The sequence below is a fragment of the Eumetopias jubatus genome, unplaced genomic scaffold (genome assembly GCF_037043125.1).
Source record: "Eumetopias jubatus isolate StellerSeaLion01/CBP00866 unplaced genomic scaffold, mEumJub1_p1.0 scaffold_1, whole genome shotgun sequence".
Taxonomy (NCBI): domain Eukaryota; kingdom Metazoa; phylum Chordata; class Mammalia; order Carnivora; family Otariidae; genus Eumetopias; species Eumetopias jubatus.
Genome location: NW_028274807.1, coordinates 64,270,361 through 64,298,093, shown reverse-complemented (window position 1 = coordinate 64,298,093; position 27,733 = coordinate 64,270,361). Strand labels below are relative to the sequence as shown.

The 27,733-nt window shown below is 45.2% G+C and overlaps 2 protein-coding genes across 11 annotated transcripts in view; both read right to left on the bottom strand.

Moving 5' to 3' along the window:
• Positions 1–11,529, bottom strand: part of PLA1A (phospholipase A1 member A) — a 43,805-nt gene extending 32,276 nt beyond the window's left edge. For 7 of the 9 annotated variants that reach the window (XR_015768502.1, XR_015768503.1, XM_028110615.2 and 4 more), the window contains exons 1-5: positions 11,271–11,529; positions 4,462–4,663; positions 2,762–2,939; positions 2,147–2,255; positions 830–931 (exon numbers count right to left, since the gene is read on the bottom strand). Coding sequence is in view for 7 of the 9 variants with exons in the window: in XM_028110615.2 (XP_027966416.1) it covers positions 830–931; positions 2,147–2,255; positions 2,762–2,939; positions 4,462–4,663; positions 11,271–11,343 (664 nt within the window). In the remaining 2 variants the exon portion in view is untranslated. The remainder of the gene's footprint in view (positions 1–829; positions 932–2,146; positions 2,256–2,761; positions 2,940–4,461; positions 4,664–11,270) is intronic. The other 2 variants (XM_028110618.2, XM_028110619.2) reach the window with 2 other exon arrangements.
• Positions 11,530–20,357: 8,828 nt separating this feature from the next.
• ADPRH (ADP-ribosylarginine hydrolase) lies at positions 20,358–27,600 on the bottom strand. Of its 2 annotated transcripts, none has more exons than XM_028110510.2 (4): positions 27,466–27,600; positions 25,153–25,478; positions 23,999–24,359; positions 20,358–22,370 (listed from the first exon to the last, which is right to left on the bottom strand). In XM_028110510.2, the coding sequence occupies exons 2-4, from the start codon at positions 25,463–25,465 to the stop codon at positions 21,956–21,958; spliced, it is 1,089 nt and encodes a 362-aa protein (XP_027966311.1). In that variant the 5' UTR covers positions 25,466–25,478; positions 27,466–27,600; the 3' UTR covers positions 20,358–21,955. The 2 variants fall into 2 exon arrangements, with proteins under 2 accessions (XP_027966311.1, XP_087880710.1); XM_088024584.1 differs by lacking the exon at positions 27,466–27,600 and adding an exon at positions 26,536–27,156.
• Positions 27,601–27,733: the final 133 nt, after the last annotated feature.

The window sequence follows — 27,733 nt, the reverse complement described above, 5'->3', positions numbered from 1 at the left end:
GCTTCTGGGGGTGTCTGGGTGGCTCAGTCATTAAGCGTCTGCCTTCGGCTCAGGTCATGATCCCAGGGTCCTGGGATCAAAGCCCCACATCAGGCTCCCTGCTCCGCGGGAAGCCTGCTTCTCCTTCTCCCACTCCCCCTGCTTGTATTCTCTCTCTCTCTCTGTCAAATAAATAAATAAATAAAATCTTTAAAAATAAATAAATAAATAAAAGAAGGCTTCTGACCCAAAGGAATGAGACCTGGACACCTCTCACTTGAACTGCACATTCTTCTGGCGAGGGATAGGCATTATTTCTTCCTGTACCTGCCATGCTGAGCACAAGGCCTGGCTACCACCTAGGCATTTCATAAAGGGTAGAAATGAGGAAGAATGCCCACCCCCCTTTCCCAGCTGGTCAGAATAGCTTAATTTGGTCATAATGGATTCAGGGTTGGGGTTCTTTCCTGTGCCTGTCACTGTTGGAGGGGAGGATTCTCATTCTTCACTGGACTGAAGGGCTGGGCTCCTCCCTAGGAAGGAGGAAAGTCCTGACAGGCCTGAGTATCTGCCCCAGAGGGGCCTGTCCCACGGGGCCAGGCACATTCACCCTGAAAAAACAGCATGACTTTCCCCTATGCCTGCCAGGCAGCAATGCCTTCCCCCACACAGCCTCATCACAAGGTTTAGTATTAATCAGAGATCAACATGACACTGGTAAACTCCTTACTGCAACAGAAGCTCAGAAGGGAGGGAACCTGCCCAGAGCCACGCAAATGGATACCGGCTACCTAGCCCCTGCCGGGCTCATTCCCCTACCCTAGGAGGGTCACCTACCCCCCATACTCACTGTCAGCGTCTGTGTGGATGGCCTCCACGAAGAGGGCATCTCCAGGATCCAGGCGCTCCTCCAGACTGGCTTTGGTGTACTCCGGTCCAGCAGGGTCCAGGCCTGCTGGGACAGACTGATGTCAGAGGCCCCTTTCCTCTCAGCTGCAGCAACCCTCATGGACCCACCATATACGTCTCAGGGCAGCCCTTCCCGGTCAGGTCCTAGAGTCCTCCAGCAAGGATCCAAAGGCAAGAGGGCCAGCCCAGGACCACTGGACCCAGGAAACCCCATGTTGTTGTCTCCAACTCTCAATGACCCAGCTTCTCTGGCTCTGAAATGAGCTTGATAACATCAACCATCTGGCAAGGGCTATAATATTAATCCTCATGTACTCAGCACAACAGCTATAATTTTTTGAGCAGTTACTGTCTGCCAGTCCTTGTGCTAGTCCTCATAACAACACAGTGAAGTAAAAATTACTATCCCTGTGTCTTAGTTTGGATGCCCTTTTCTCTCTTTCCCAAAAAGCAGACCCTGAGACAAGGATTTAAAGCACAAGGAGCTGGGCGCCTGGGTGGCTCAGTTGGTTAAGCGGCTGCCTTCGGCTCAGGTCATGATCCTGGAGTCCTGGGATCGAGTCCCACATCAGGCTCCCTGCTCAGTGGGGAGTCTGCTTCTCCCTCTGACCCTCTTCCCTCTCATACTATCTTTCATTCTCTCTCTCTCTCTCAAATAAATAAATAAAATCTTTAAAAAAAATAAAGCACAAGGAGCTGATTTGGGAGTAGATCAGAGAAAGTATAGTGAAGGATTAGAAAAATGAGTCAGAGTTTGGAAAAACGGATGTATTATCACTTTGGGCAACTGGGTCTCATCCCACTGGCATCCTTCTGAGAGGCTCTGCAGAACATGACTCAGAATTATCCCACTGAAGGGCCAGAAAGTGGGGGTATTTACTACACAACTCTAGTCCCTTATTGACTGAGGGTAGCTTCTGAAGCATAAAGTCCCTAGTGCTTTTGCAAGTATTTAGCATAATTGTCTAAGGGTGATTTCCACAGTGGGCCAAGGAGATATGAGCTATTACAACTCATGTTACAGAGGTAGTAATTGAGGCTCAGTAGAAATACGTGGCTTCTTACACTGACATTAGAGATCACACAATAACAACACAATACCGTTTCATGCAAAAGGGCCACAATAAATAAATTTTAGTGGAAGTAGATAATTCAATCATAATAACAAAGATCCCCTCTGCTTGCCTCAACAGAGGCATTTCCAGGGCATTCTCTCTCTATGTCTGAACTCGGGAGGATGGGCAGAGAATACTGTTACCTGTGATCCGTCCTAACTGGCCTTTGTAGAAATGTCCCACCATGCCCCCAACGTGGGCCCCCAGGCTAACACCAATGATGTGGATTGAAGACTCCGGCACACCCAGCACCTACAATGGGGCATTTACAGGGAATTACACATGGGCCACAGCAGCCTCTGGCCTCACAGGGTCACACTTTTCCCTAAAGCTTCAGAATCAGAGGACCCTGGGCATGACATCCCCCCACACACCTTCTTTGGGAGAAAAAGGCAGAACTTCCATCCCATTCATTACTTGCCCTCTTCCTAGACACCCCACCTTGACAATTGCCTCACTTTCTCTTTGGTGCCCAAAGTGTGTGAGTAATGAACATGGCCACTTCCTCTTGAGGGATTCCATATCTAACGTCAGTGGCACATTCTACAGAGGAGAAGCAGAGGCTCCAAGTGGGGCAACAACTTGCCCAAAGTCAACACTGTTAAGTGGCAAAGTGGAGATTAGAAGGGAAGACCCACAAGTTACTGGGTGGCTCTGCTTCTGCCCTAAAGCTCCTCCTCATGTGTTGACTCTTTCTTTTTGTCCCCTCTCTCCTCCATAAGCAGCCAAAACTCACCCCCAAGCCCTTCAGCACCTACCAGAAGTTTTCTGAGGAAACGGGAGATCTCAAGTCCCAGCTTAACCACATTTTCCACGGCTGAGAAGTAGACACCTGTAGAACCATAAACCCAGTCCACAGCAATCACATTAGCATTTGCTGCCCGAAGAAGAGTGCCAATGAATTTATCAATCCAGGAAGGCTTTGTACCTAAGGCCCTAGACAGAGGGCCAAGAAAGGATAGGAAAATTATCTGCCAAGCCAATATCCATTGTCATGGAAATGACAATGATACTCTCTATTAACAGAATAAACCCAGGGGGGAGAAAAGGTCCAAACAAATAAGGGGGGTATATGGGCAATACATTTTATACCACTTTGAGCCTAGGGAGAGCATAATCCCAAAGTCACCAGGGCTTCAGCCTGCATATATGGAGCCTTTGTGTAAATTATAGAAAGGCCTTTTGTTCCAGGTAGATGCAGCCTCATGCCAGGGCCCAGAACTCAGGTTGGATTTCAGTCCCACCAGGCCTCAGTCAGGTACCTTGGTGCAGTGCATACTACACAAACCATATATACTGACACTGCTTGTGTTACTCATGGGGGAGAAAAGATAGCTTTGTACCTTAGAGTTATGATTTGCAATCTTAATTCTCATTCTATAATATAAGCACTCTCCTTGAGGGATGTTTTTATTTACTTGTTCGTTCGGTCATCCTTTCATTAATTCAATGAGCCAGGCAGTATGCTAGGTGCTTCTCTCTAGCTTTGTTGGCTATCTCTGGGTTGGGGGTACACACTCAGCCTTGGAGAGTGGCTGAATATAAAAGATTTCCTGGAGGAGAGACTTCGGCACAAGAGTGAGGAAGAATGCCTATGGAGAGATGTGGCTGGGTCCCTGGAGTCCAGTGATTTGAGAAGCAGAGAGAACCCGGAGACCATGAAATAGTGATCCTTTGTGCATTGGCTTTGTGTCCACGTCTTCCTTGCGGCGGGGGTGGGGGGGGCTCTAGTTGCTCAATACTGCTACTATTTCACTGCATTCTCTCCTTCTTTCCTCCCACCAACCTTCCTCTGTTTCTGGCCTTGCCAATGGGCTCTGGAGAGATATTAGAAGGATGGATGGTGGTTGAATTAAGACTCAGTATTACAACAAAATTTGGACTGTAGGGCATCAAAGACATTGAAGAAGAGAAGTGTCTAGCACCTGAGGAAGGTTAACCTCAGGAGATGATGGAAGTAGCATCTGTGAGTGGAAGTTTCTTAAATCATGAAACCAGGGAAGAAATGAAGAAGAGGAAATAAACCTCTGGATAAAACACCATGCTGTTACCCTGATTGCACAAAGCCTATGACCTCATTGGCTGAGATGAATCACATAACCCATGCTTCAGGGAGAAAAGGATCACTGAGACCATCTGTACAACTTCCCTTTTATTCAGATGTGGAAACCAAGACTCCATGTGCTGGGGTGACTTGTTCGGGTTCATACATATTTACTGTGTGAAAGTGTGTCGACAAGACTGAGCAGAGGAGTAATGTACATGACCAACAGGAATGAGCAACACAATGTGTGTTCATGTTGATATGAGATACCTTCAAAGACAGCAGTAGGGGAAAGATGAAACATGGGACTGTCAGTAAATCCATTTCTCCTCTTGCTCCCCACTAAATTCCTATGGCATTATGGTCACTCTCTAGTTCCTAGCTGAGATATATCTATTGGCTGATTACTCCCACCTGAATCCATGGATGAGTAGTTTGGTTCCTAGAGTGGCATTGAACCCAGAGTTTTGGATGTCACTACTTTCCTGCACTAGCTGCCCACAGCTGGGAGCCAAAGGGGTGAAGAGGAGAAACTGGACTTTGAGATTGGTGCCTTGGAGAAGATTAGCGTTCTGGAAGTTAGTGCACTTTGTCTGTGGGGTAGGAGGTGCATCTCCTGGAGGAAGAAAACAAAAAGAAAAACAAGAATGATCCAAGGTGAGGTCATCTGTTCTTAGAAGGAAGAAAAGTGTTCTTGAGAGGAAGAAAGAAACAGGGGCTTACAAGCAGTTATTATAAATCAGCTAGTGCAATATTCAGACTAATTTATTAAAAACATCACTTCTGGGGAGCCTGGGTGGCTCAGTCCTTAGGCGTCTGCCTTCAGCTCAGGTCATGATCTCAGGGTCCTGGGATCGAGCCCCGCATTGGGCTCCCTGCTCAGCGGGGAGTCTGCTTCTCCCTCTCCCACTCCCCCTGCTTGTGTTCTCTCTCTCGCTGTGTCTCTCTCTGTCAAATAAATTAAAAAAAAAATCTTAAAAAAAAAGACATCACTTCTGTAACCAAAATCTGTAAATAGTTTTCATATCTAAAGATACAATGCCAGAAAAAGATATGACTATTACTCAACCAGAAAAGATTAAAGACCATGCATGGTGAAGTGAATATAGTTATGAAATAAATTGGGTTGCCCCTCTAAATCCATAGGTTGAAGTCCTAATGCCTGGGACCTCAGAATGTGACTGCATTTGGAGATAGAGATTATTATATTAAAATGAAGCCAATAGGGTAGGCCCTAATCCAGTATGACTGGTGTCCTTGTAAGAGGAAATTTAGACACAGACACAGAAGAAAGACAACATGAAGACACATGGAGTAGATGGCCAACTGCAAGCCAAAAATTAAATCAAATAATGTCATGCCTCTATGCAAAAAAAGCCTCTAAGGCATTTCCCTCAGAATGAAATCTGATGTACTAACAATGGATTGAAGCTCTGAATGGTCTAAACCACGGGCTCCAGGAGCACTGTGCCTGTCCAACTACTGTTTCATCTGTTCTGGACACATGTGCTCCCAGGTCTTTCTCATTCTGCACAGTCCTAGACCCCCTGAGGGTGTTTGCACTGGTCATCCCTTCTGCCCAGAGTGTCTTTCCACAGACATCCACATGGCTACCCCACTCTTCTCCTTTAAGTCTTTGCCTGTCAAAGGTAACTTTCTCGTTTGAATTGTCACCTGCCTGTGCCCCTCACCCAAGTTCTCTCAATCTTCCTCATCCTGATCTATTTCCTTTTATAGAAATCATACCCTTCTAATCTCCTATGGAATTCACAAGTTTATTATTAAGTGTATTGTTTATTGATTTCCCTACATTAGCATATACTTTCAAGAAGGCAGAAATTTTTTTAATTTATTTTTTATTTTTTATTTTTATTATTATTTATTTGACAGAGAGAGAGAGAGAGACAGCGAGGGGGAACACAAGCAGGGAGAGTGGGAGAGGGAGAAGCAGGCCTCCCACGGAGCAGGGAGCCCGATGCGGGGCTCGATCCCAGGACCCTAGGATTATGACCTGAGCCGAAGGCAGACGCTTAACCGTCTGAGCCACCCAGGTGCCCCAAGAAGGCAGAAATTTTTATCCATTTTGTTCACTCTCCTGCCTAGAATAGTGTCTGCCACAGACAATAAACATGAAAAGCTAGTTCTTTGAAAAGAATAATACACTAGATGTACTTTCGATAAGACAGAGTAAGAAAAAAAGAGGGAAGTCACAGGTAAACAATACAGAGAATAAAAAGGGGATATAAATAGAGTAGATTTTTAAAACCATAAAAGAGCATGTTTATACCCACCCAAAAGTTCAAAATACAGATATCTTCCTAGAAAATGGAAAATTTCCTAGAAAAGTATAGCTTACTGAAACTTAGTCAAGAAAGAAAAAACAGAATGTCAAATGTAAAACTGTAGCATTAGGGAATTGAAACAGTAGTTTTCAGTCTCTTCATCAAAAAACTCTACTGGGCCAGACAGTTTTACAGAAAAATTCTACCAATCCTTCAATTCTTATCACTGTTCTGGAGAGTAGGAAAGGGGAGAGAGAATCTAAATTCATTCTATGAAAATAACCAAGATATCAAAACTGGGCAAGGACAGAAGGAGAAAGGAAGACGAAAGGCCAATTTCACTATTAAACAGAGACGTAAAAACCCTGAATTAATTATCAGCAAATCTAAGGCAATCAAGGATAACAAGAACTAAACACACATCATGGCCAGGGTTTAATCCAAGGAATGAAAAGATGGCTTAACATTAGAAGATGTATTAATCTAATGCATATATGAAAAATTAAAGAAAAAAAGATATATGCTCATCTCAACAGATGTAGAAGAAAAAAGCTCAATAAAATTTAATACCCAGCACTTTTAACCTAAGAAAAAGTGTTTACCAAGAACCTATAGCAATGACCATACTTATGGGTGAAACATTAGAAGCATTCCATTTAGAACCGGAAACAAATGAGAATGTCTGCTATCAGTGCTTCTATGAAATATTGTCCTGGAAGGTCTAGTCCTAGCCAGGGATACAAGACAATAAAATGGGATCAAAGTTACAAAGTTTGAAAAGGAGGAGAGATAATCACCAATATTTGCAGATGATAGAAGAAAACTTTTGATCACTTGGGAATATGGAAGGTGGTGCCCTGAATCATGCTCAGATATCCCCTCTCTCCAACTGCCACTCCAACCAAAGACTAATCGTAGATGAATATCAAAAGAGAAGAGAGAAAGACAGCCAATCTCAAATATAAAGATTATATCTCTGTGAACAAGAACAGAATTGCAGGATGGTGCTGGGTTCCTAGTCTGGAAGAAGGCAGCTCTGTGAGGTAAGTGGGGTCCTAGAGTGCTCCATGTCAGGTGTGGAAGTTCAGCACCAGGCCCACCTGCGGTAGTGGGGGGAGGGGATCCCCAACTCAGTAAAGGAAGCTAAAAACAAAAGCAATACAACCAAAAAAATAGCTATAGTCTTTTTACTTGGGGCTATAGCTTTATTTAGGAAGACAGAATGGAAAGACAAGGCCTCACTAGTGAGAGCTGAGACAACCTGCCCCCCAACTGGAGGAGACAGTCTAAAGATGAGAAGGTATGGGGGACGGCTGGGTTGCTCCAGCCGGTTAAGTGTCTGACTTCAGCTCAGGAAATGATCTCCCTGTGTCCTTGGATCAAGCTTTGTGCTCAGCGGGGCGTCTGCTTGTCTCTCTCCCTCTCCCTCTGCCCATCCCCTGCCCTGGCTCTCAAGCTCTCTTTCTTTCAAATGAATAAATAAAATCTTCAAAAAAAAAAAAAAAAAAAAAGATGAGAAGGGGAGGAGGTGATGGGAGAGAATGGGGGGGGGCCAAACACAAGCTTCTCATTGAACATTGAAATGAGACTGATCTATTGTGTTAGAAGTCAAGATAGTAGTTATCTTTGGGGTGGTAGTGATTAAGACGGGGATACATGGAAAGGGTTTTAAGAACTTCGTAATGTTTTATTTCTTGATCCGGATGATGGTTACACAGGTGAATTCACTCTGAAAATTCATTAAACTGTATACTAATAATCTGTGCACTTGTCTGTACATATGCTGTACTTTAATAACGAATTTACTTAAAAAAATCCTGCAACCCAAATGCCTAAATATATACAGAAATCAAATGTTTACAAAGATAGTCAAAAGCCAATAAATGAATCATGAATTCATTCCAGGTAAAATAAGATTTTAAAAGCCTTTGACATTGACTTTAAAATAAGTATGCTGAGAATCTACAAGGATAAAAATAAAGACAGAGAATAAGAAATCATGAAATAAAAACAGGCATAAATGATAAGATATATAGGAAAAAACTAGTTCAAAAATTGGAAATGAAAAAGATAACCATTGAAATAAAAAAGGAATCAATACTATAATTTTTAGTACAGAAGTAAAAAACTTTTTTAAATTAATTTATTTATTTTAGAGAGAGAGAAAGAGAGAGAGCACAAGCAGGGGGAGGGACAGAGGGAGAGGGAGAGGAAGAATCTCAAGCAAACTCCATGCCCAGCACAGAGCTTGATGCGGGGCTCAATCTCATGACCCTGAGATCTTGACCTGAGCGGAAATCAAGAGTCGGATGCTTAACCAACTGAGCCACCCAGGTGCCCCAGAAGTAAAAAAACTTTTAATATGAAAGTATAGTTAAAAAGTATAGACAATAGATGGAGAGGTTCCAATTTTTATCTAGTAGCTGTTCTATAAAGGAAGAGAATAGGAGAAGCAGCAATATTTTGAAAAGATAATTGTTAAGAATTTTCCATAACTGAAAAAATATATGAATTCTCCAATCAAAAATTACACTCAGGGTAATGTGCGAGATAAAAAATAAACAGGGCACCTGCGTGGCTCAGTCAATTAAGCATCCAACTTAATTTTGGCTCAGGTCATGATCTCAGGGTTGTGGGATTGAGCCCCAAGTGGAGCCCCATGTGGAGCCCTGCGTCAGGCTCTGCACTCAGTGAGGAGTCTGCTTCAGGATTCTCTCTCTCCCTCTGCCCCACCTTTCTCAAATAAATAAATAAACAAACCTTTCTCAATCAATCAATTAATCAATCTAAAGGTATATTATAGTATAACACCAGAACATCACAGATAAAAAGATATTTCTAAAAATTCCCAAATGCATTGGAAAACTTTGAAGAAATGGATAATTTTCTAGAAAAATATAATTTAGTGAAACTCACTCAAGAAGGAATTGCAAGCCCAAAAAAACTACTAGCATCCAAACATTAAATTGGTAATCAAGAGTCTTCTCTGGCCCTAAAGTACACTAGAGCTAGATGGTTTTATCTGAGAACTCCACTGCTTTAAAGTACAATTAATCTTTATCTTATATAAACTGTTTATAGAATAAAAACTTATTTCATGAGGTTATAATAATCTTAGAATCAACAGGACATGGGTAATACAAGAAAATGATAGATAATTTTTTATGGACATACATGCAAAATAATATATATAAGTATATACAAAAATAAAAATAAATTTTGGCAAAATAAAACATCATTGTATTAAAAAACACACCATGATTAAAGGGTTTGTTCCTGGTGATCTTAGTCTGATTGGGCTAGCCCATAGGGCTTAGAAGAAAATATGGAAAAATTGTCTTCACAGTAAGAGTGCTTAAACAAGACACCAGAAGCACAAATCATCATAAGAACTAAGAATTAAGACAACAATGTAATGACTATTTTTTCTATCAAGTTGACAATACGAAAAACGTTTGATACTACAAAGTATCGGCAGACAGGCGGGGCAGGGAAATAGTCATGCTCACATACTAATACATTGCTACTACTTCTTTGTAGGGCAATATTTCCCACATCTATCAAAAATCCATAAGACAGAAATTCTTTCGGATCTAGTATATCATGTATAAACGGCCATTTAGAATAACAAGATAGCTCTGTGTGTTCATATGGCAGAATTTCACACGAACACACAAATTTTATATACATATAAGGAGGCCATTCTATACACACACACAAATAAGTGCTTGAGAGAAAGCGCACATGAAGCTAAGCAGCACCTTTTAAAAGCCACCCGCTAATGCAGGGGGTGAATGCATTCATGCACTCTGAACTTTGGAGCAGGGAGGGGTGCTGAGAGAGGGATGAGGTGTTGCAAGAGAGGGAGGAATTGCAGCAGGCCTCCTGGAAGATGTGAAAAGCATACATCAACAAAAAGGTATGAGCAGCTCCAGACAGAAGGACTGACACATTCTAAACCTGGGGACTGACAATTAAATGTCTTGTGAACAGGACTGAATAGGGGCCTGCTGTGGGGAACAGGGTTGGGGGCAGGGAGGAGCTTTCCGAGGGGAAGGACCAGTGCTCAGAAGAGAGGGATCTTCACCAGCCAGAGAACCTCCAGGCCACGGCAGTGTTTAGGAGTGTTTACATTTGCTACATTAGGACAGCAGGCGTGGTGGGTGGGGGTTTTTACCTGGGGAAAGGTAGAAATGCAAGTAGCACCTGCGGGAATTTTTTCTAAAGGTCATCCTGTCATCTGCAGTTAGCAGGGACTTGCTAGCGTAGTCCTACCAAGAAAGACGACAAACCTAAATTTGAGTTGGGTCAGTGTAAGATTAGCAAGGACATCTACCATTCACAACGCCAAAATCTGTTAGTCTGGAAAAGTAAAAAAAAAAAAAAAAAATTTTTTTAAGATTTATTTATTTATTTGACAGAGAGAGGGAGAGAGAACACAAGCAGAGGGAGCTGGAGAGGGAGAAGCAGGCTCCCCGATGAGCAGGGAGCCCGATGAGGGGGCTCGATCCCAGGACCCTGAGATTATGACCTGAGCCGAAGGCAGACGCTTAACAACTGAGCCACCCAGGCGCCCCATGGAAAATTTAAATTCTAAAATTAAATATATCTTGGTACACCGGATATTTATAGGGGGAATGTAAATCATATTTTGGAATTAATCAAGTCTTATTTTTTTAGAGTCATCCTGGCTTGTGCCAGGTAAAGAGGATTAATGCAGCTTTTAGAGAAAAGAGTACAAGAACTAGGGGGCTTGAGAGAGTGTCCTGGTCACCATCAGTCCCTTTATGATTGTAGGGTTTTTTCCTCCCTCTTTTAAATTCATCTCAAGAGAGGGCTTTTAGGGGACCTTCCAAAGGTTAGCACTGCATAAATAGATGGCTTAGGAACTAGAACCTCTGACAAAGAAATTCCACCCAATTAGCCCAGTCCCCGAATTACCTGCACTTCCAATGCTGAGCCACAAAAGGAGCCCCCATGAGCAGAACTGTATCTTCCTGAGACCTGGGGGCATCGCTGAGCTGCAATTCTCAGAGCTGGGGTGAAGCCGACTCCTACAAGCCAGCCTCTCAAAGTTTTGGACACCAAACACCCGCTTGGGTGGCACTAATCATTAACTGGCCTCTTGACCTGTAGAAGAAAAATGAACTCTCCCTATCTGTTTAACCTCCACAGTTAGTTGGTTTCTTCTTCTCAGTGAAAATAAATACACTTTTCTTTTCTTTTTTTTAAAGCAAGGGATGTTGAAACACATTGTCCTTCCTCTCTGAGCCAAACATCATCAGGAAGCGATTTCCTGCACCTCTCCCACTTCCCATTGCAAAATGTTAGTAAAAGCCAAGGCAGCAGTCTTTCATCTCTAGGTAATGACAAAATCCGCATCGTCCTGGAATCATCTGTGGACATGTTTGTCTCTCTAGGAAGACTCTGAGCAGCTTAAGGGCAAAGACCTTCTCCTTTCAGTTTTTGTTTTTGTTTTCTTGAGCGCGAGAGAAAGAACAGGAGCTGGGGGTGGGAGGAGTGGTTAGAGGCAGAGGCAGAGGGAGAAGCAGACTCCCCCCCGGCGACAACTGGGACCATCATCAATTAGGGAGCCTGATGCAGGGTCAGCCCCAGGACTCCGGGGCCATGACCTGAGCTGAAGGCAGACGCCCAACCCATGGAGCCACCCGGGTGTCCTCCTTTCAGTTTTGAATCCCCATGGCCTAGAACAGAACTGAACCGATGTGTCTAGTGTACATTTAACAGAAAGAGTGGAAGAATTCGAAGTTTGCCTCTGAGAGTGCTATCCTGTCATAGACTCTTGGAGCTAGAAGTAAAGCCCAGCCTCTAAAAAGAGACGTTCACCTTCTTAAATTCGCGAATACAGAAACTGAACGGTAGAGAACAAAAGTGACCTATAGAAACTCTGTTGCTAGAAGTGGCTGAGCTGGCCTGGAACCAGGGCGTTTCCAGTGTACCACACGGCCTCTCCACCCAAAGGAGTGGCAGAAACCACAGAGAGCTTAGTCTGAGCAGGTCAGGGGCAAGGGGAAGGCAAGGTACTTGCCCAGCACTCCTGAAATTGTAGCACGCTGCTAGGGGGCTGGGAACCTGCCAGCAGGGCAATGCTAAACGTTTCGGACAATGGCTCCAGGACGTGAGTACAGCTTCAGGGCCTAGAGGGGTTAAATAACTTGCACCAGGCCATGTAGCGTTGGAACAAGCTAACCCCAGCGGCCGTGCTCTGAACCCCTGCACCAGGCAGGAACAGCCCCCAAAGAGGCACTGGTGGCACGTCAGCATGGCTGTGCCAGGCCTGGCCAGGCTGAGGATAAACGGTTTGGGAGGGGCCAGCCCTGGCTTTCCCTCGTGCACGTGATCCCACTGCTCAAGCGTGGCTGCCACTGGGAAGCGAGGGGCCATAAACAGGACATGACCGAAGGCTGTTCTGCTGTCACAGACCACGCCAGGGGTGGTAGTCCAGGTCCTCGGGGAAGAGATGCCAAGACGGGACTAGATGTGAAAGAGATTTACTGGTGATAACACCTGCAAAGAATAAGGGGCGCTAAAGAAGTTAGAGACAGCCCTTAGACAGAGATGCAGGTCAGACACCTGTGAAGGAGAGCAGGCAGGAAAGAGGAAGACATTGAAAAGTCTTGGACTTCCTCACGGTTCCTGGAATGTTCTGGCAAGGGAAATGGGGAATCCTCAAGCTGAAGTTTCTCGTTATTGCAGTCCTGTGTCTTCTAGGCATGAACCTGGGGATTAGCATCTCCACCCTGCTCTGTCACTAGCTGGGGTCAGTCTCTGCACAAAGATGAGGGAAGATCCAGAAAGGTGACAACTGGGACCGTCATCAATTAGGTTCCCCATGGCAGCAGATTGAGGGCTGCATTTTCACAGCCACTCACACCACCTCCAGAGCGGGCATGTCACACCAGTTACTCCAGTTATCCCAGCACGGTATTCCTTGTGGGCAGTATTAACACAGCTGACATTTAGAGAGCACCTTCCCTTTCCCCTTCATCATCTAGAATGGTGCTCTCTGGGTGGGGCTGGAGTGCTCCTGTGCAGGACCCCCTGCCTTAGCATCATCCGGGGGACCTGAGCCCAGAAGCGCAGAATGAGAATCTCTGGGGTCGGGCCCAGGATTCTGCAGTTCCGGCATGTTCCTTAAATGCTTGTACACATGCTGGAACCACTAGTTTTCTGTCAATTTTACTACAGTCATCTCCATTTTACCAGGGAGGAGACTGAAGCTCAAAGAGATCCCAGCAGCGTGGGGAGCCCAGCTGCAAAGGGCCAAGGAAGGGGGGTCGTCCTGGAAAGTGAGGTGGCAGATTTTAGAAGGTGAGGTCAGGAGACACTGAGGAGCACCAGTTATATTCAGTGTATATGGTCTGTCTCCCCCAAGGAGAATGTTAGCCTCAGGACAAAATTTGTGTCTCTTTTGCTCAATGAGGTATCCCTAGAGCCTAGCACAGTGCCTGCCGCGCAGCTGGTGCTCAATATTTGCCAAGGGAAGGCATGGTACATCTGATAAAGTGTGCTTGTCTGGAGAGGACAGTGGCAAGGGGCCAGATCTGAGACAACACTTAGAACCCCATTGTCATGTGCAGTCAGATGGCTTTATTTGCCAAGGATCCAAAAACACGAGGAGGCAAACAAGAGACCAAGGATGGGTGTTCAGTATCCAGGGCTCAGAGTTCCCTGCTGTGTGCTCAGTGCTTGGAACAGTGTCTGGCATACAATAGGTGCTCACAAAATATTTGTTTGGGAAAAAAGGGAAAGAGAGAGGTTGCCTGGGTGGCTCAGACGGTTAAGCATCTGTCTTTGGCTCAGGTCATGATCTTGGGGTCCTGGGATCGAGTCCCACATCGGGCTCCCTGCTCAGTGGGTGTCTGCTTCTCCCTCTCCCTTTCCCTCTGTACTCTCCATCTCTCTCTCAAATAACTAAAATCCTTAAAAAAGAGAGAGAGAGAAGAGGAAGAGAAGGGAGAGGCTGGGGGGAAGAGAGGGAGACTTCTAGGCTACCACCCTGGAGTCCACTGAATCCCCTGCAGCCCTCCCCGTCTGCCTGTTCCCAACTCAGATTCCCTGCTCCCTTGCCTTCTGTCAGGATCCCTAGCTCACAGCTCCATAAGTGAATATGCCTTTATTTATTTCTGTGTGTGTGTCCATGTGTGTCTGTGGAATCACTGCATTCACTGTGGGGGTGGGGGCGTGGGCATATAAACTAGTGTAATAACCAGTATGAACCAATTCTAGGAAATAATTCTAGGTCTCACCAGCTTAGGACTACAAAATGAGGTCACATTAATTTTTAAAGTGTGACTCCATGCGTTCACCAACTCAGAAGCTCTCCAAGTCTGTTCTTTTGAGATTTTATGGAAGTTTCATCATGTAGGCATGATCAATCATTAACTCCATTTTTCAGCCCCTCTCCCTTCAAGAGAATGGGGGGCAGGGCTGAAAAATCCAAGCTTCCAATCATGGCTTGGCCTTCTTGGTGACCAGCCCTCATCCAGGAGCCATCCAGGAACCCACCCAGAGTGACCTCATTAGAACATAAGACACTCTTATCAACCAAGAATTTACAAGGGTTTCAGGAGCCCTGTGTCGGGAACTGAGGCCAAAGACCAAATATTAGAACTAAAGATGCTCCTAGTGCTCTTATAATGTAGAAAATTACAGGGAGCTCTGGGACAGGAACCAAGGACAGAGACCAATATATATATTTTCTATTATCTCACACCTAGTCTCATCCTCACCACAGCCTTCAAGGTAGGCATTATTGGTTCCAAAGTACATTAGCCCTCAATAACCTGAGGCTCAGAGGGGTAACTATCATGCCCAGGAGCAGTGCCAGGTGTCAGTGGTAGGTCTTTCTGCAAAACAGCACAGAATGTGCCTTTTCTTAGGTCTAATTACCCCATTCCTGCAAGAAGGAAAACATGCATGCCTTCAAAGGGGGCCTTCCTCCCAGTTTCCTGGATTCAGGACTGGTGTGAAATAAGGGACACCAGAAAGCACATCTCAACTCAAAATGTCGCCTTCACTAGAGCAGTCTCCAGTAGACATCATCCTGCTGGAGATTCATTTGTTTGCTGAAAGTCATGTTTCCCAATTTCATTCATTCACTGCCACCTTCCCTATTATTGCCATGTCCACCTACCACCTGTGCTTACATGTCTTTCAAATTTTCATTTAAATAAGCTTTCATAAAGGTACTTTAGTAGGACAGTTTATATCAAAAAGAAGACATAAGATTAGCTCCTGAAGTGGTCTGACAAGCAGACTGTGTCACCTCCATCTGCTGGCATTAGCAATGGGAGATGGTTGTCCATATACCACCCAAAATGAGGCGACACCCTGGTTTGAAGCATGGCCCTCTATTCAGAGCACAAACCTCTATCCATAGCTCTGTAGCTCAGGAGAAACCATAGGGTTCTTTGTTGGACTCTGTCCCAATCTTCGGACAACCTCATTTTTGACTCATGTTCTTTGGATGTTAGAGTTGAAAGTCCATGGGCGCCAAGCCCAGAGACTCTGAGAGTGGACACTTGCCTGAGACCGCCCGCCTGTACAGATGATGATATGGAAAAACAAAAGGTTAAGTAGGACCCTTAAGTGGGGCAGGTGTAACCAAGCACTGTATGGAGAGAGAAGTCCCAATCGTGGCCCAGGGATTGGGTGGGGTGCCTTTGGTGTCAGAGGAAGAGGAGGCTAAGGAGAAGAGGGATGCTGAGAGGAGAGTGAAGATTCTGTCCATTTCACAGTCTGACCTGGCCTCCGTTCTGCCCCTCCCTATGCCTGCACCCAAATCCACATTTGAAGGCCTGACTTCACCTCGTACTTGTGGAGGTGAACAGAGGGCACAGGCTTCTGTCATTGCCATGGAACTCTTGGGTTTCATTTTAGCCTTGTCTAAGGAAAACTTTCTAACTACAGCTAACAGTTGTAGTGTGATAGGACTGAAGACACATAGCCTGGGTTTAAACCGCAGCTCCTTCTCACCTAGATGTGTGACCTTGGACAGATGGCAGCTTCTCGGAGCCCAATTATTTCATCTGTTAATGGGTCCTGATGGGCAGCTCTTTCTTCCTCCTCTTCTTTTTCCTTCTCCAAATGGGAAGAGTCTACCCTACTCCCCAGGTGTCACTTCTCCCAATCCCCAAACCCTAAGGATGAAAAATGATGGCAGGGCTCCCCACTATGCCCTATCTGGATGATCCCTGGATTCCTAACCAGATCCCAGCAGCCATTCCTTGAGGAGCTGATTCAGTAGGCTGGTTGGTTGTGAAATCATCACAATCTCCATTCCTTCCCCCACACTCCCTGTAGCTCTGTGGCTATCTCAAAAAAGATACACTTTTACCCTGGAGAAGTAGAGAGAGGAATAAATGGAGAATATGGTGGCTGAAGAAGCTTGGAGAAGGGTGGCTGAGCCCAACGCTAGTTTTTCAGGTCTTAAAAAAAATATTGCCAAGACTTCTAGACAACATCTAGCAATCTTAGATAACAAAGAAAGCAAATGAAGCACCATCATATAGCAGGTCGAAAATATTTCATTAATCCTGTAATGTTACATATGACCTATTCTGTTTTAGTAAACATGTATTAACTTGATAAGCATGATAAATTCATATGTGCATCAGATCGTTTTTTAATTTACTTTAACATGCATATAAGGACGCGTGGGTGTCTCAGTCGGTTAAGCGTCTGCCTTCAGCTCAGGTCATGGTCCCAGTGTCCTGGGATTGAGCCCCGCATCAGGCTCCTTGCTCAGTGGGAAGTCTGTTTCTCCCTCTCCCACTCTCCCTGCTTGTGCTCTCTCCCTCTCTTCTCTGACAAATAAAATCTTAAAAAAAAAAAAAAAAGAACATGCATATAATTAAGTTTATTATCTCTTTCATCTGTTCATTCTCATCCTTCCTCCTTCTCCACACACACACACACACACACACTAGCACTCATATTCAGGAGCAAAGGCAGACCATGAGTTACATGTAGGTGGGTGGGCAGAGGTTGTGAGGGGTGTGTGCAATTGTTCTCTTCTGTTTGCTTCTTTTTTCTCAGAGAGATAGCAAGCAAGGTTGCCAGTTGAGAGTAAAGTCTGAAGAGATTTTGAGGTTTGATAAAAAAGAGTCTGAAAATCTGAACTCTTTTTGAAGTGTGCCTGTGATGAAGAGAATCTCAAAGCAAATATAGCAGGATCTCTAGAGTCTTTCTTGGGTGTCCCCAGTTGTGGCTGAAGTCCTACCTGGGAAATAACAAATGCTTAGTCCCTACCCTCCTACCCCCTTCCCCCACCTCCTCCACTGCATTCTAAAGGGACTGGAAGGACTCAGAAAGGCAAATCCCAGTAGGATCTAGGAGGAGATAGCAGAACTGCTGTTATCAGACCTCCCATCCCCACCTCCCCCAGCTGAAAACTAGTGATTTGAATGAAAAATAAACAACAGTACAGTTCTATGGGGGTTCTCCCTTACCTTCTTGAAAGGGGAGGAGAGGTGGTGCTCTTTCCGATCCTTCACAACAAGCCTGTGAGTGAGGGCCTACCCGAGATTGAAGGTGACCACATCAAGGTCACATCGGCATCTATTTCTGAGTTGGATGTCTCAGGGCCTATTTGAGAGGCCTGGGCGGAAATGCAAGACAGCAGCAGGTGGGAAGACTGCACTCCCACCGCAGGATGTGAGCAGGAAGGACGAGCTTCCTCTGGGCTGAGTGGACTCCTCAGAAGACAGTTGTCTTGAGCCTTTCCCACCAGTGCTCCACCAGTAAGAAAGATCTCAGGGCAACACTTGAGAGGAGCAAGGAGCCTAGAAGAGGGTGGGGAGGAATGTCCCCATTTCTCCTCCAAGTTCCTTGGGCCCAGGATTGATGGTGGGGAGGGAGGACGGCATGACATCAAAGTTTTAGAATTGATAAAACTGGACTGGAATTCCTACTTCTGGGTATAAATCCAAAGGAAATCAGGGGCACCTGGGTGTCTGCCTTCAGCTTAGGTCATGATCTGAGGGTCCTGGGATCTAGCCCCACACTGGTCTCCCCGCTCAGTGGGGAGTCTGCTTGTTTCTCTGCCCCCAACTTGTGGCACGTGCACTCTCTCTTAAATAAATGAATGAAATCTTTTTTTTTTTAAAGATTTTATTTATTTGAGAGAGAGAATGAGAGAGAGAGAGAGAGAGAGCACGAGAGGGAAGAGGGTCAGAGGGAGAAGCAGACTCCCTGCTGAGCAGGGAGCCCGATGTGGGACTCAATCCCGGGACTCCAGGATCATGACCTGAGCCGAAGGCAGTCGCTCAACCAACTGAGCCACCCAGGCGCCCTGAATGAAATCTTTAAAAAAAAAAAAAAAAAAAATCCAAAGGAAAGCAGGGTCTCAAATGGTCTGTACTTCCTTGTTCACTGCAGCATTATCTACAATAGCCAAGATATGGAAACAATCTAAGTGTCAACAGATGAATGGATAAAGAAGATGTTATATATATATATATATACATACAATGTAATATCATTCAACCCCGAGAAAGAAGGAAATCCAGCCATTTGCAATGACAGGGATGGACTTTAAGGCATTATGCTAAGTGAAACAGCCAGACAGAAAAAAAGACAAATACTGCATGGTATCTCACTTATATGTGGAATCTTAAAAAAAAAAAAGTCAAACTCATAGAAACAGAGTAGGAAAGTGGTTGCCAGGGGTTGGGAGGTGGGAAAATAGGGAGAGTTTGGTAAAAAGGTACAAACTTTCAGCTGGAAGATGAATAAGGTCCAAGGATCTGAGGTAAAACATGGTGACAACAGTTGATAACACTGCATTGTAGAATTGAAATTTGCTAAGAGAGTAGAACTTAAATGTTCTCACCGCAACCCCTCCAAAAAAGATAAATATGTGCAGTGATAGATGTGTTCATTAACTAGATGGGGGGAGTCTAGTCACAATGTATATGTACATCAAATCACCAGGATGTACTTAATTACCTTATATGTGTCAATTAGGCCTCAATGAAGCTGAAATTTAAAAAAACACTGGACTGGGATCAACTGGAATGGGTTTTATACGCTCCCCACTCCCCACCAAAAGACCAAAAATTATGTGATCTGCTAAGGGATAGGAGAAGCAGCTTCAACAGGGTACTCTGAAGGCAGTAATGAGGGAAAAATGAAATCATTTCATGTTTGTTTCTCACTAAATTCAGATGATTTACCAAGCCAGTACAGAGGTAAAACAGGTCATGCCTCAGATTCCACTTGTTAAAATTCTCTCCTGCTCTTTCCTATACTCTAAGATTTAAGCAACCCAAGTCTGCTGTTTGGTTAGTGCTAAAAGAATTCTAGTGTTCCACCTTGAAAGTGGAGGTTCCTAACTACTGGGAAAAGAAACCTCAGAAAGACGAGAAATGTTTCCACTTTTCTTACATCTGCAGAAAAGCACCCACTGTTCTGAGCTATAAAGTGAGATCTTATCAAGTGGGAAATCAAAAGTAGTCATGAGGGTCTCCAACTTACTAATCTTCTTCTCAGGAATCTTGCATAAAAATGTATATACTATGTGTTTTCTATGATTCTAAAACTGTACTCAGAATATTTATACAAACTAGTCTTTTAAGACACAGGAATTTAAGAAGTTATTACATTGTTCTGTGACTTGTAGCCCAGCATCCTTGGAAGTCTGCAACTCTGGTTGGTTGTCTTACTGAAGAATCTGTTTTTGTACTCGTAATATTTAAAACATGTTTGTTTTCTGAAATATTTAAACACATAGGAGAGTTTTTTGAGCCAGAAAATGAACTTTGGAATTCCCTTCTCTCTTTATGAATAAAAGACTTATAAGTCCCATGCCTTTGCTGGAGTCCTGCTGCAAATACGGAGCTGAGAGCTTTGTCTCATGCGAGTCGGCACAGGTGCATGGTTAAAGCATCAGACTCTCCATCTCTCCCAGTGCACCACAGGACACTCCGGGCAACCATGAAGTAGCAGGTGTCTGAAACAGATGTGGAACTGCATGTTGAAAGCATTCACATCCACACAACATGATGAACTTCCAAAGTAAATATTTATTGAACGTCTCTCATGGGCCAGGCAGGGAGGGCACAAAGAGAACAAGACAGTTCCTCACAAGGAAGCTGAGATTGTCCTCAGAAGACACCCAATGACCACACAACAGGATCAGTGTGATGACAGGGCTGGAGACAGAAGGCTGTGGGCATATGAGGAGAAAGTGGCCAAGTGTCCAAACAATCAGAGCAGGTTTCACCTAGAAGGTTCTACTTGAGCTGGGGCTTGAAGGATGATTAAGAATCTACCAGGGGATGAATGGAGCACTGGGTGTTATATGCAAACAATGAATCATAGAACACTACATCAAAAACTAATGACGTAATGTATGGTGACTAACATAACATAATAAAATTAAAGTAAAAAAAGAAAAAAAGAAAAGAACCTACCAGGTGAAAAAGGAGAGGGAATAGCATCAAGAAATGAAGAAAGGGGGTGTGCATTCACTGGAACACGAGCAAAAGTTCGGCATGACTGACTTGTTATTTGTAAAGAGAACTCTGGAGGGCAAGGAGGAAAGGAAGACTGGATTAAGGCACCAGGCGGGTTAATGAACAACATTCATTTCATATATATGGACTCAGTAACTCCCGTGTTCCCAGGCACCATGCTAGGTTGTGTGTGGAGGAGAATAAAGACAACAGATGGACAACAACAAAACTGGCAATACGTGAAGTGTCACGTCCAGTGATGTACAGGGTACAGCTCGGAGTAGCACCTCCCCAGACCTGAGTAGCTTGGACTGCAGAAATCCAGCTGAAAGATGGTTGGTGCAAAAAGGTAAAAGAGATAGTAGATGTGAAGGATATTGAGGAGGCAGAACCACCTGGCAGATGCTGTTGGGACCCCACATATCACCCTCACTGTTCCCATGCACTGTATGGCTTGCCACTGCAAGCATCTCTGAGTCTTTTGCCTGAAGACATCTGGGTTTGGCTGGCACAAGAGGCAAGCCAAGAAGTACCAGGGAGTTAGCATCCCGAGGACAGGTCCTCAACCACTGTCAGATGGAGGGGGGCAGATAAACACCTCAGGTTTGCTTGCCCCTCAGGTGGGACACCTTTGGGCAGTGGCTTACACAGAGAACCTAATGGACTAAGTCCCAACTGCCCACAGTGGTGACGTGCTCAGTACTGTACCTTCTACTGGCCTCCCTCCCCTCCCTGTCTCCCTTCCCCATTCTCCTATTGCTTCCTGGAATCACCTCCCCAGTAAATGACTTGTACTTAAATCCTTGTCTCAGAGCCCAATTTTGAGGAACTCAACCTGAAACAAACAGAAAAAACTTACTCAAAGTTTAGACAATGAACATGAAGACTCAAATATGAGGCTTGGAGACTTCTACCTTGGGGAGACGCTGACCCCGTCAACTGAGATAAAGATTCTTCAGGATAGAAAGAGGGACAGATTTGGGGGGGAACAGGATGAATTTGGAAAGATGAGCTTCAGGTGCTCAAGGGACTTGTCATCTCACAATTCCTGGAGTACAAGGTTAAAACTCTTGACTTGGGGAAAAATGAAAAGAAACTGGACCACACAAGAGGAAAAAAAACCATAAGAAATGATGTCACATCTCCCTAAAGGGTGATTATAGTGTCTTCCTTTGACCCCAGAGCATACAAAGCCCTGGCTGTCTTCTCCAGCCGGTTTCTGTATTCCAGTTTCTCATAGTTGGAGGGGCTCACTCCTTTCAGACCATACATAACTCCCCACCAGCAGCCAGCAATAGTAGCTGTAGAATCGCTGTCTCCCCCATGGAAAAAGGCTCGGTGGGCAAGCTCCTTCCAGGAGTCTCCTGCACCCAGGATGGCATCGTAGGCAATCATGGGGGCGTCGTGCCCGCTGCTGCCACCCCAGCCAGAGTAGCTCACCGAGGTATAGAACTGATCCCTCTCCTTCACATCAAAGGGCTTGGGGAACATAGGGGCTGACTTGCCATCCAAAATCCCTCTAAGTTTTAGGTATTTTTCCCATTGGTCTTGGAAGTAGGACCTGTAGGAAGGAAAAATTCTATAGTCAATTAAAAAAACAAATTTGAGAGCCATAAGGAAAGGTACCAGATAGATGTGTGAACAGGGAAAATTCAAAGATGACTTCAACTTCTTGTGCTAATATCAAAATTGTAATTAGAAACTCAAAATGAGCTCTAAGAGGAATTTGTTCAATAAGTTTTTGCCAAAGATTAATATAAACAAGGCACTGATACCTGTTGCTAAATAAAGAAGATACACAGGAAGTTAAAGGTGAGAAATGAAGGTCTATTTTTCCTGAATTGAGAATAGTGTCAAGTGTCACCTGCCAAGGGTGAAATTTATTTATTTTACTTTCTTTCTCTTTTCTTTTCTTCTTTCTTTCTCTCTCTCTCTTTTTTAAGTAGGATCCACGCCCAGTGTGGAGCCCAATGTGCGGGTTCTGAATTCACAATCCTGAGATCAAGACTGGAACTGAGATCAACAGTTGGAAGCTTAACTGACTGAGCCCCCAGGTGCCCCTTTATTTTTTAAATTTTATTTGACAGAGAGAGAGAGAGAGAGAGAGAGAGAGAGAGAACGCGTGTGCACAAGCAGGGGGAGCGGCAGGCAGAGGGAGAGGGAGAGGGAGAAGCAGGTTCCCCACTGAGCAGGAAGCCCTTTTGAGGGGCTTGATCCCAGGACCCTGAAATCATGACTTGAGCTGAAGGCAGACGCTTAACCGACTGAGCCACCTATGTCCCCACTTTATTTTCTTATTAAAACTTGTATAAATTTAAGGCATACAGCATGATATAATATACAAATACATAGTAAAAAGATTATGATAAGCTAATTAACACATCATCTCCTTATACACTTATATTGCTTTTTCAATACAGAACTTTGGAACATCATGACCACAGGTGATTTCATAGAAAGATTCTAGACCTTTTTATTCTAAGAAAGGTGATGTGACACGAACTCACCAAAAAGGGAAACTGTGGCTTTACTGCTTATGAACTAACTAGTGAAAAAAACCAATCTCTTGGGCACTGTAACGAAGGATTTTAAAACACTGTGTCATGACAACACTGAAGAAACAAGTTCCAGGAATAAGCAGGAAAGTTCACAGCAGTATGAACTTCGCAGTACAGGATAGCCACAAAACCGACAGAAGGCTGGGATACAGAACAGGATCCCTACACAATAGGGAAGTGCTGCAGGTGTACTACTCATTGAGGTCTTCACTGGCTACTTGGTGGCAACCACTGCAGGCACTGAACCTGAAACCGTTAGCAGGTGGCGGGGGGAGAGGGCGGTGCTGGATGCAGGAGATAACAAAAATGGATGGTGAAAACCAGGATGGTTGCTTTGATCTATGAATTCTAAGCATACATGTGCATGCACGTGCACACTCAGATTCAATCATTTTTTTAAGATTTTATTTATTTATTTTAGATAGGGCACATGAGAAAGAGGGGGCATGGGGGGAGTCAAAGACAGAGGGAGAAGCCAGCTCCCTGCTGAGCAAGGAGCGCAATGTGGAACTCGATCCCAGGGCCCTGAGACCATGACCTGCACTGAAGGCAGATGGTGAAATGACTGAGCCACCCAGGCACCCCCCAGATTCAATCATTTTCCAGCAGGAGCGTGCACCTACCAACTTACCAGTGTTGAAGATTCTTCTCCAAAAAGTAGCCTGATTGGATAATGTACTTTTTAGCTTCTGGTAGCACCTCCATCAGTTCTTTTCCCCATTGCCTGGGAGGCTTGCCATTCACAGCAAAGGCTGTAAAAAGAGCAGAAACAAGGGCTCCCAGGTAGCCTGTGGGGTGATGGTGGGTCATTCTGCCACTCTCGATGCTCACCTGGATCAGTGCGTCCAGCTGGCTGCGGTGAGGGAACCGGAGGCCGATGCACATGGCACGCATGGCAGCCCCGCAGCCACCCTCGTGGCTGTTAAAGGGAATCCTCCAGCCATTGGCCTCATCTGGCTTCAACAGCAAGGCATTCTGCACTGAAGCACCCCCTGGGAAGAGTCGGGGAGAGGAGAGGGTCAGTGTAACCAAAGCAAAGGCCCCCGCAGGAGGAAACAACCAAGTTCTGTCTCTGTTTCTTTGATGGACAGGGAAAGCCCCCAAAATATGATGAATGCCCCCAGACTCCAAACCCCAAGCCAACACTGTTCCTTACTTTCTATATAACCCCCAGCATGAGAAGATTGATGATACAAGAATCAAATTCATATAGAGTCTTGGAATCTTTATCAGTTATTACTGAGACATCATAACTCAAAAAGATAGGTTTAACATATGATTATCTTTTCTTAAATGACTAAGGTAAAGCTCAGAGCTTAAAAACCTTGCTCAAAATCACTTAACCAGCTAGCTAGTGGCCCCATCAAAACCATCAGATTCAGAGCCCCAGCCCTTAGAGAACCCAATGAGAACCTGACCAATGGAGATCTGAATGCTAGAAAGAGGCTGCACGTTCTAGAGTGAGGACTACCAGGCTCAGAAAAGGAGCAATGGGTTCAGAGCAACAACGTGCCTTTGGGTGCCCTATGTTTTGTAAGCCTCTTTTTTTACTAATATATAATATCTTTCCATATCAGTCAATATCTATCTGCATAATTTTAAATGGCTGTGAACACGTCACCATAATTTTAAAAAATTAGAGAACATTTAGGTTGTTTCTATTTTTATCGCAACTATAAAAAACAATTGTCGTCTTGATATTTAAATCTAAGTCAACATTTTTAATGAGTGCCTTGGGCCTGTTTTATTCTCTACCTGCCCGTGACCTCCACTGGCCACACTCACCTGGTGCCCGGCCATCCATGTCTTCCATGCAGTCTTGGTAATGCTTAGCAAGTAGGGCATATAGGTGAGCCAAATCCAAGACTTTGCCGGCTTCCACAAGAGCTTCAGCCGTGGCCAGGTGCATCACCGTGTCATCACTGACTCTCCACCTCTCCACATCGATGGCATCCAACCCACCATGCTGGGCCAGCTGCTGGTGAATCTTTTCCCCATCCCGGAGAAACTCCCACTTCCCATTGAAGTACCCCAAGGCATCTCCAGCTGCACTCAGCACCATGGCAGCCACATACCTCTCCATCAGTCCCTCACACATGGTGAGGCTGTCTCTGTGGGAATATTAAGATATACAGAGGATAAGGAAAAAGAAGAATCAGAAAAACTTAACAGGCCTACCTACATGTTACTGAGCACTCACTACTTGTAGGGCATTGTATTAAGTGGATCTCATTTAATCCTCACAACTGCTCTATAAGGAATGTATTAGACCCATTTTAGAGGTGAGTACATTGAGGATCACCAAGAGAACATGGTATCAGAAACGTGATGTGCCTTATCTTAGGTCACAGAGCTACTAAGTGGCAGGGCTGGGATTCCAGCTTAGGTCCATCTGACTTTACAGCCAACGATTTTAACTATGACTCCATCTTTGCCTCTCTGTGAGTAGCAAGCCCATTAAATTCTGCGAGTCAAACCAAGCTCATCATTTTCTCTTTTTAGTTGGGATTTGGCCTTGGAAGTGTACCTCTCCTTTATTAAACAGTAGTACTTTCCACTGGCATCACAATGCACAGTTTGCAAAGCACCTGCACATTCTGTCTCAGTAGTAGGGAGGGATGACAATACACATTTCACAGATAAGAAAATTGAGGCTCAGAGAGGGTAAATTCACACAACCAGTGATGGAGGCACTGAGACCGGAATCTTCTGACTCCAGGTCACTCCTCCTCAGCACAGATCTACTTACCTTGGGCAACCTCTTTGTGCCTCAGCCTCTACATCTCTAAAATGGTGACAAAATAGTAACAACCTCATTGGTTTGTTGTGAGAAGTAAATAAATTTTTGTAAAGCACTTACAACAGTGCTTAGCACATAGTAAGCACCATTTTTATTCATACACAACCAGGGGAAAAGATTTTTCTCTTATTGAACTAGAATACTTTCTCCCCACAACCTTCCTTTCAACAGCAACATTTTAATTTTGTCTTCCTGCTAAATGATTTAACTTCTAGAGTTTTAGGATCTCAGCTAATATTCCCTCCACAAATTTAGTCCCTGATGAAGTGCTGGTTTTCCCGGAGGTGCATTTCCAATTCTCCATTGTGTCCTACTGCCTGCAGCATTCATGTTCAAAGCCCTCCACCGTCTGTCCCAACTCTACCCACCTCCTTCACCTGCAGGGGCCAGGCGCTTTTAAACGGTCCCCCTGCGGGTGGACTGCACTGCTGTGGGCCAGGGAGTGCAGGCTGGCAAGCACCTGGATAAGAGTAAATGATGAAGACCGGCTGAGCATACCAAACCAGAGATACTGACCTTACTGAGTTTCTTGATTCACAAAGGCTATCTGTAAAACGTTGTTTACATATTTTATGATTTACAAACGATACCTAGGAACTGGAGTTCCGGGCTACTAGACTTGGCTCTGCCAAGAGTCAGGTGTATGACTGTGGACAAGCCACCCACTCTGGACCTTGACTGTCCCATCTATGAATAGGAGAGTGGGGGCTCCCGTCTTGCGCTGAGACCTTCGCAGCCCAAGCTTAGCTGGCTTTTAAGCACCAACTTTTAACCCCCTGTATGCCCTCTCCCAATGTCCTGCCATTCCTTCTGGCTCTACCCGAAAGTGTGTTTTTGTGAAGGGCAAGCAGAGGTGGGGGACGATGACCATTTCTTTCCTCGGAAATTCTCTTTTAACATTTACACGTATTGCTCTCAGCCTCCCGCTTTCAGAACACCACTATTCCCTAGCCTCCTCTTCTACCGTTTACATTCTTGGCCCCAAACTATAACTATATATTCAAACAAATTCAAAACTTCAAAACTAAGGTCTGGGCAGCGGCTTCCCGGCGATCCTCTCTTTTTTTTTTTTTTTTTGGTAGTGGTGGTGGGGAAAGACGCCTGGACAGGGGCTGGGTGGGCGCCTGGTCACCGCCGTGTAAGGCGGGACGCGGGGCTGAACGCGCGGGTCTCCGGCGGAGGCGCGCGCGCGGGGGCAGGGCCGAGCAAGAATCGCGGGGAGGAGGGCAGGCGGGACCCCGGGCACTGCCGGGAGCCGGGCGCCCGCGGGTTTGTGGGAGGACGGCGGGGAGGAGTACCTGCTGGCCGGTCCTGGAGCGCGCGCGAGGCGAGGGCGGGGCCGAGCGCCGGGGGTTCAGGGTGAGCGGAGAGGGCAGGCTGCGTCCGGTGTGTGGAGGCGCAGAGCCACCCCGCCGCGAGCGGAGCGCACAAGGAAAGGGCGGAGCCGCGCAGCCGCGTTCGGGGGCCCAGGTTCGACGGACCGTGGACAAGTGTTGCGCGACTTCCCGGCAGCGGTGTGGCCCTCTGCGTCCGGGCAGGGCCGAGGGGGAGCTGCGTCACCGGCCA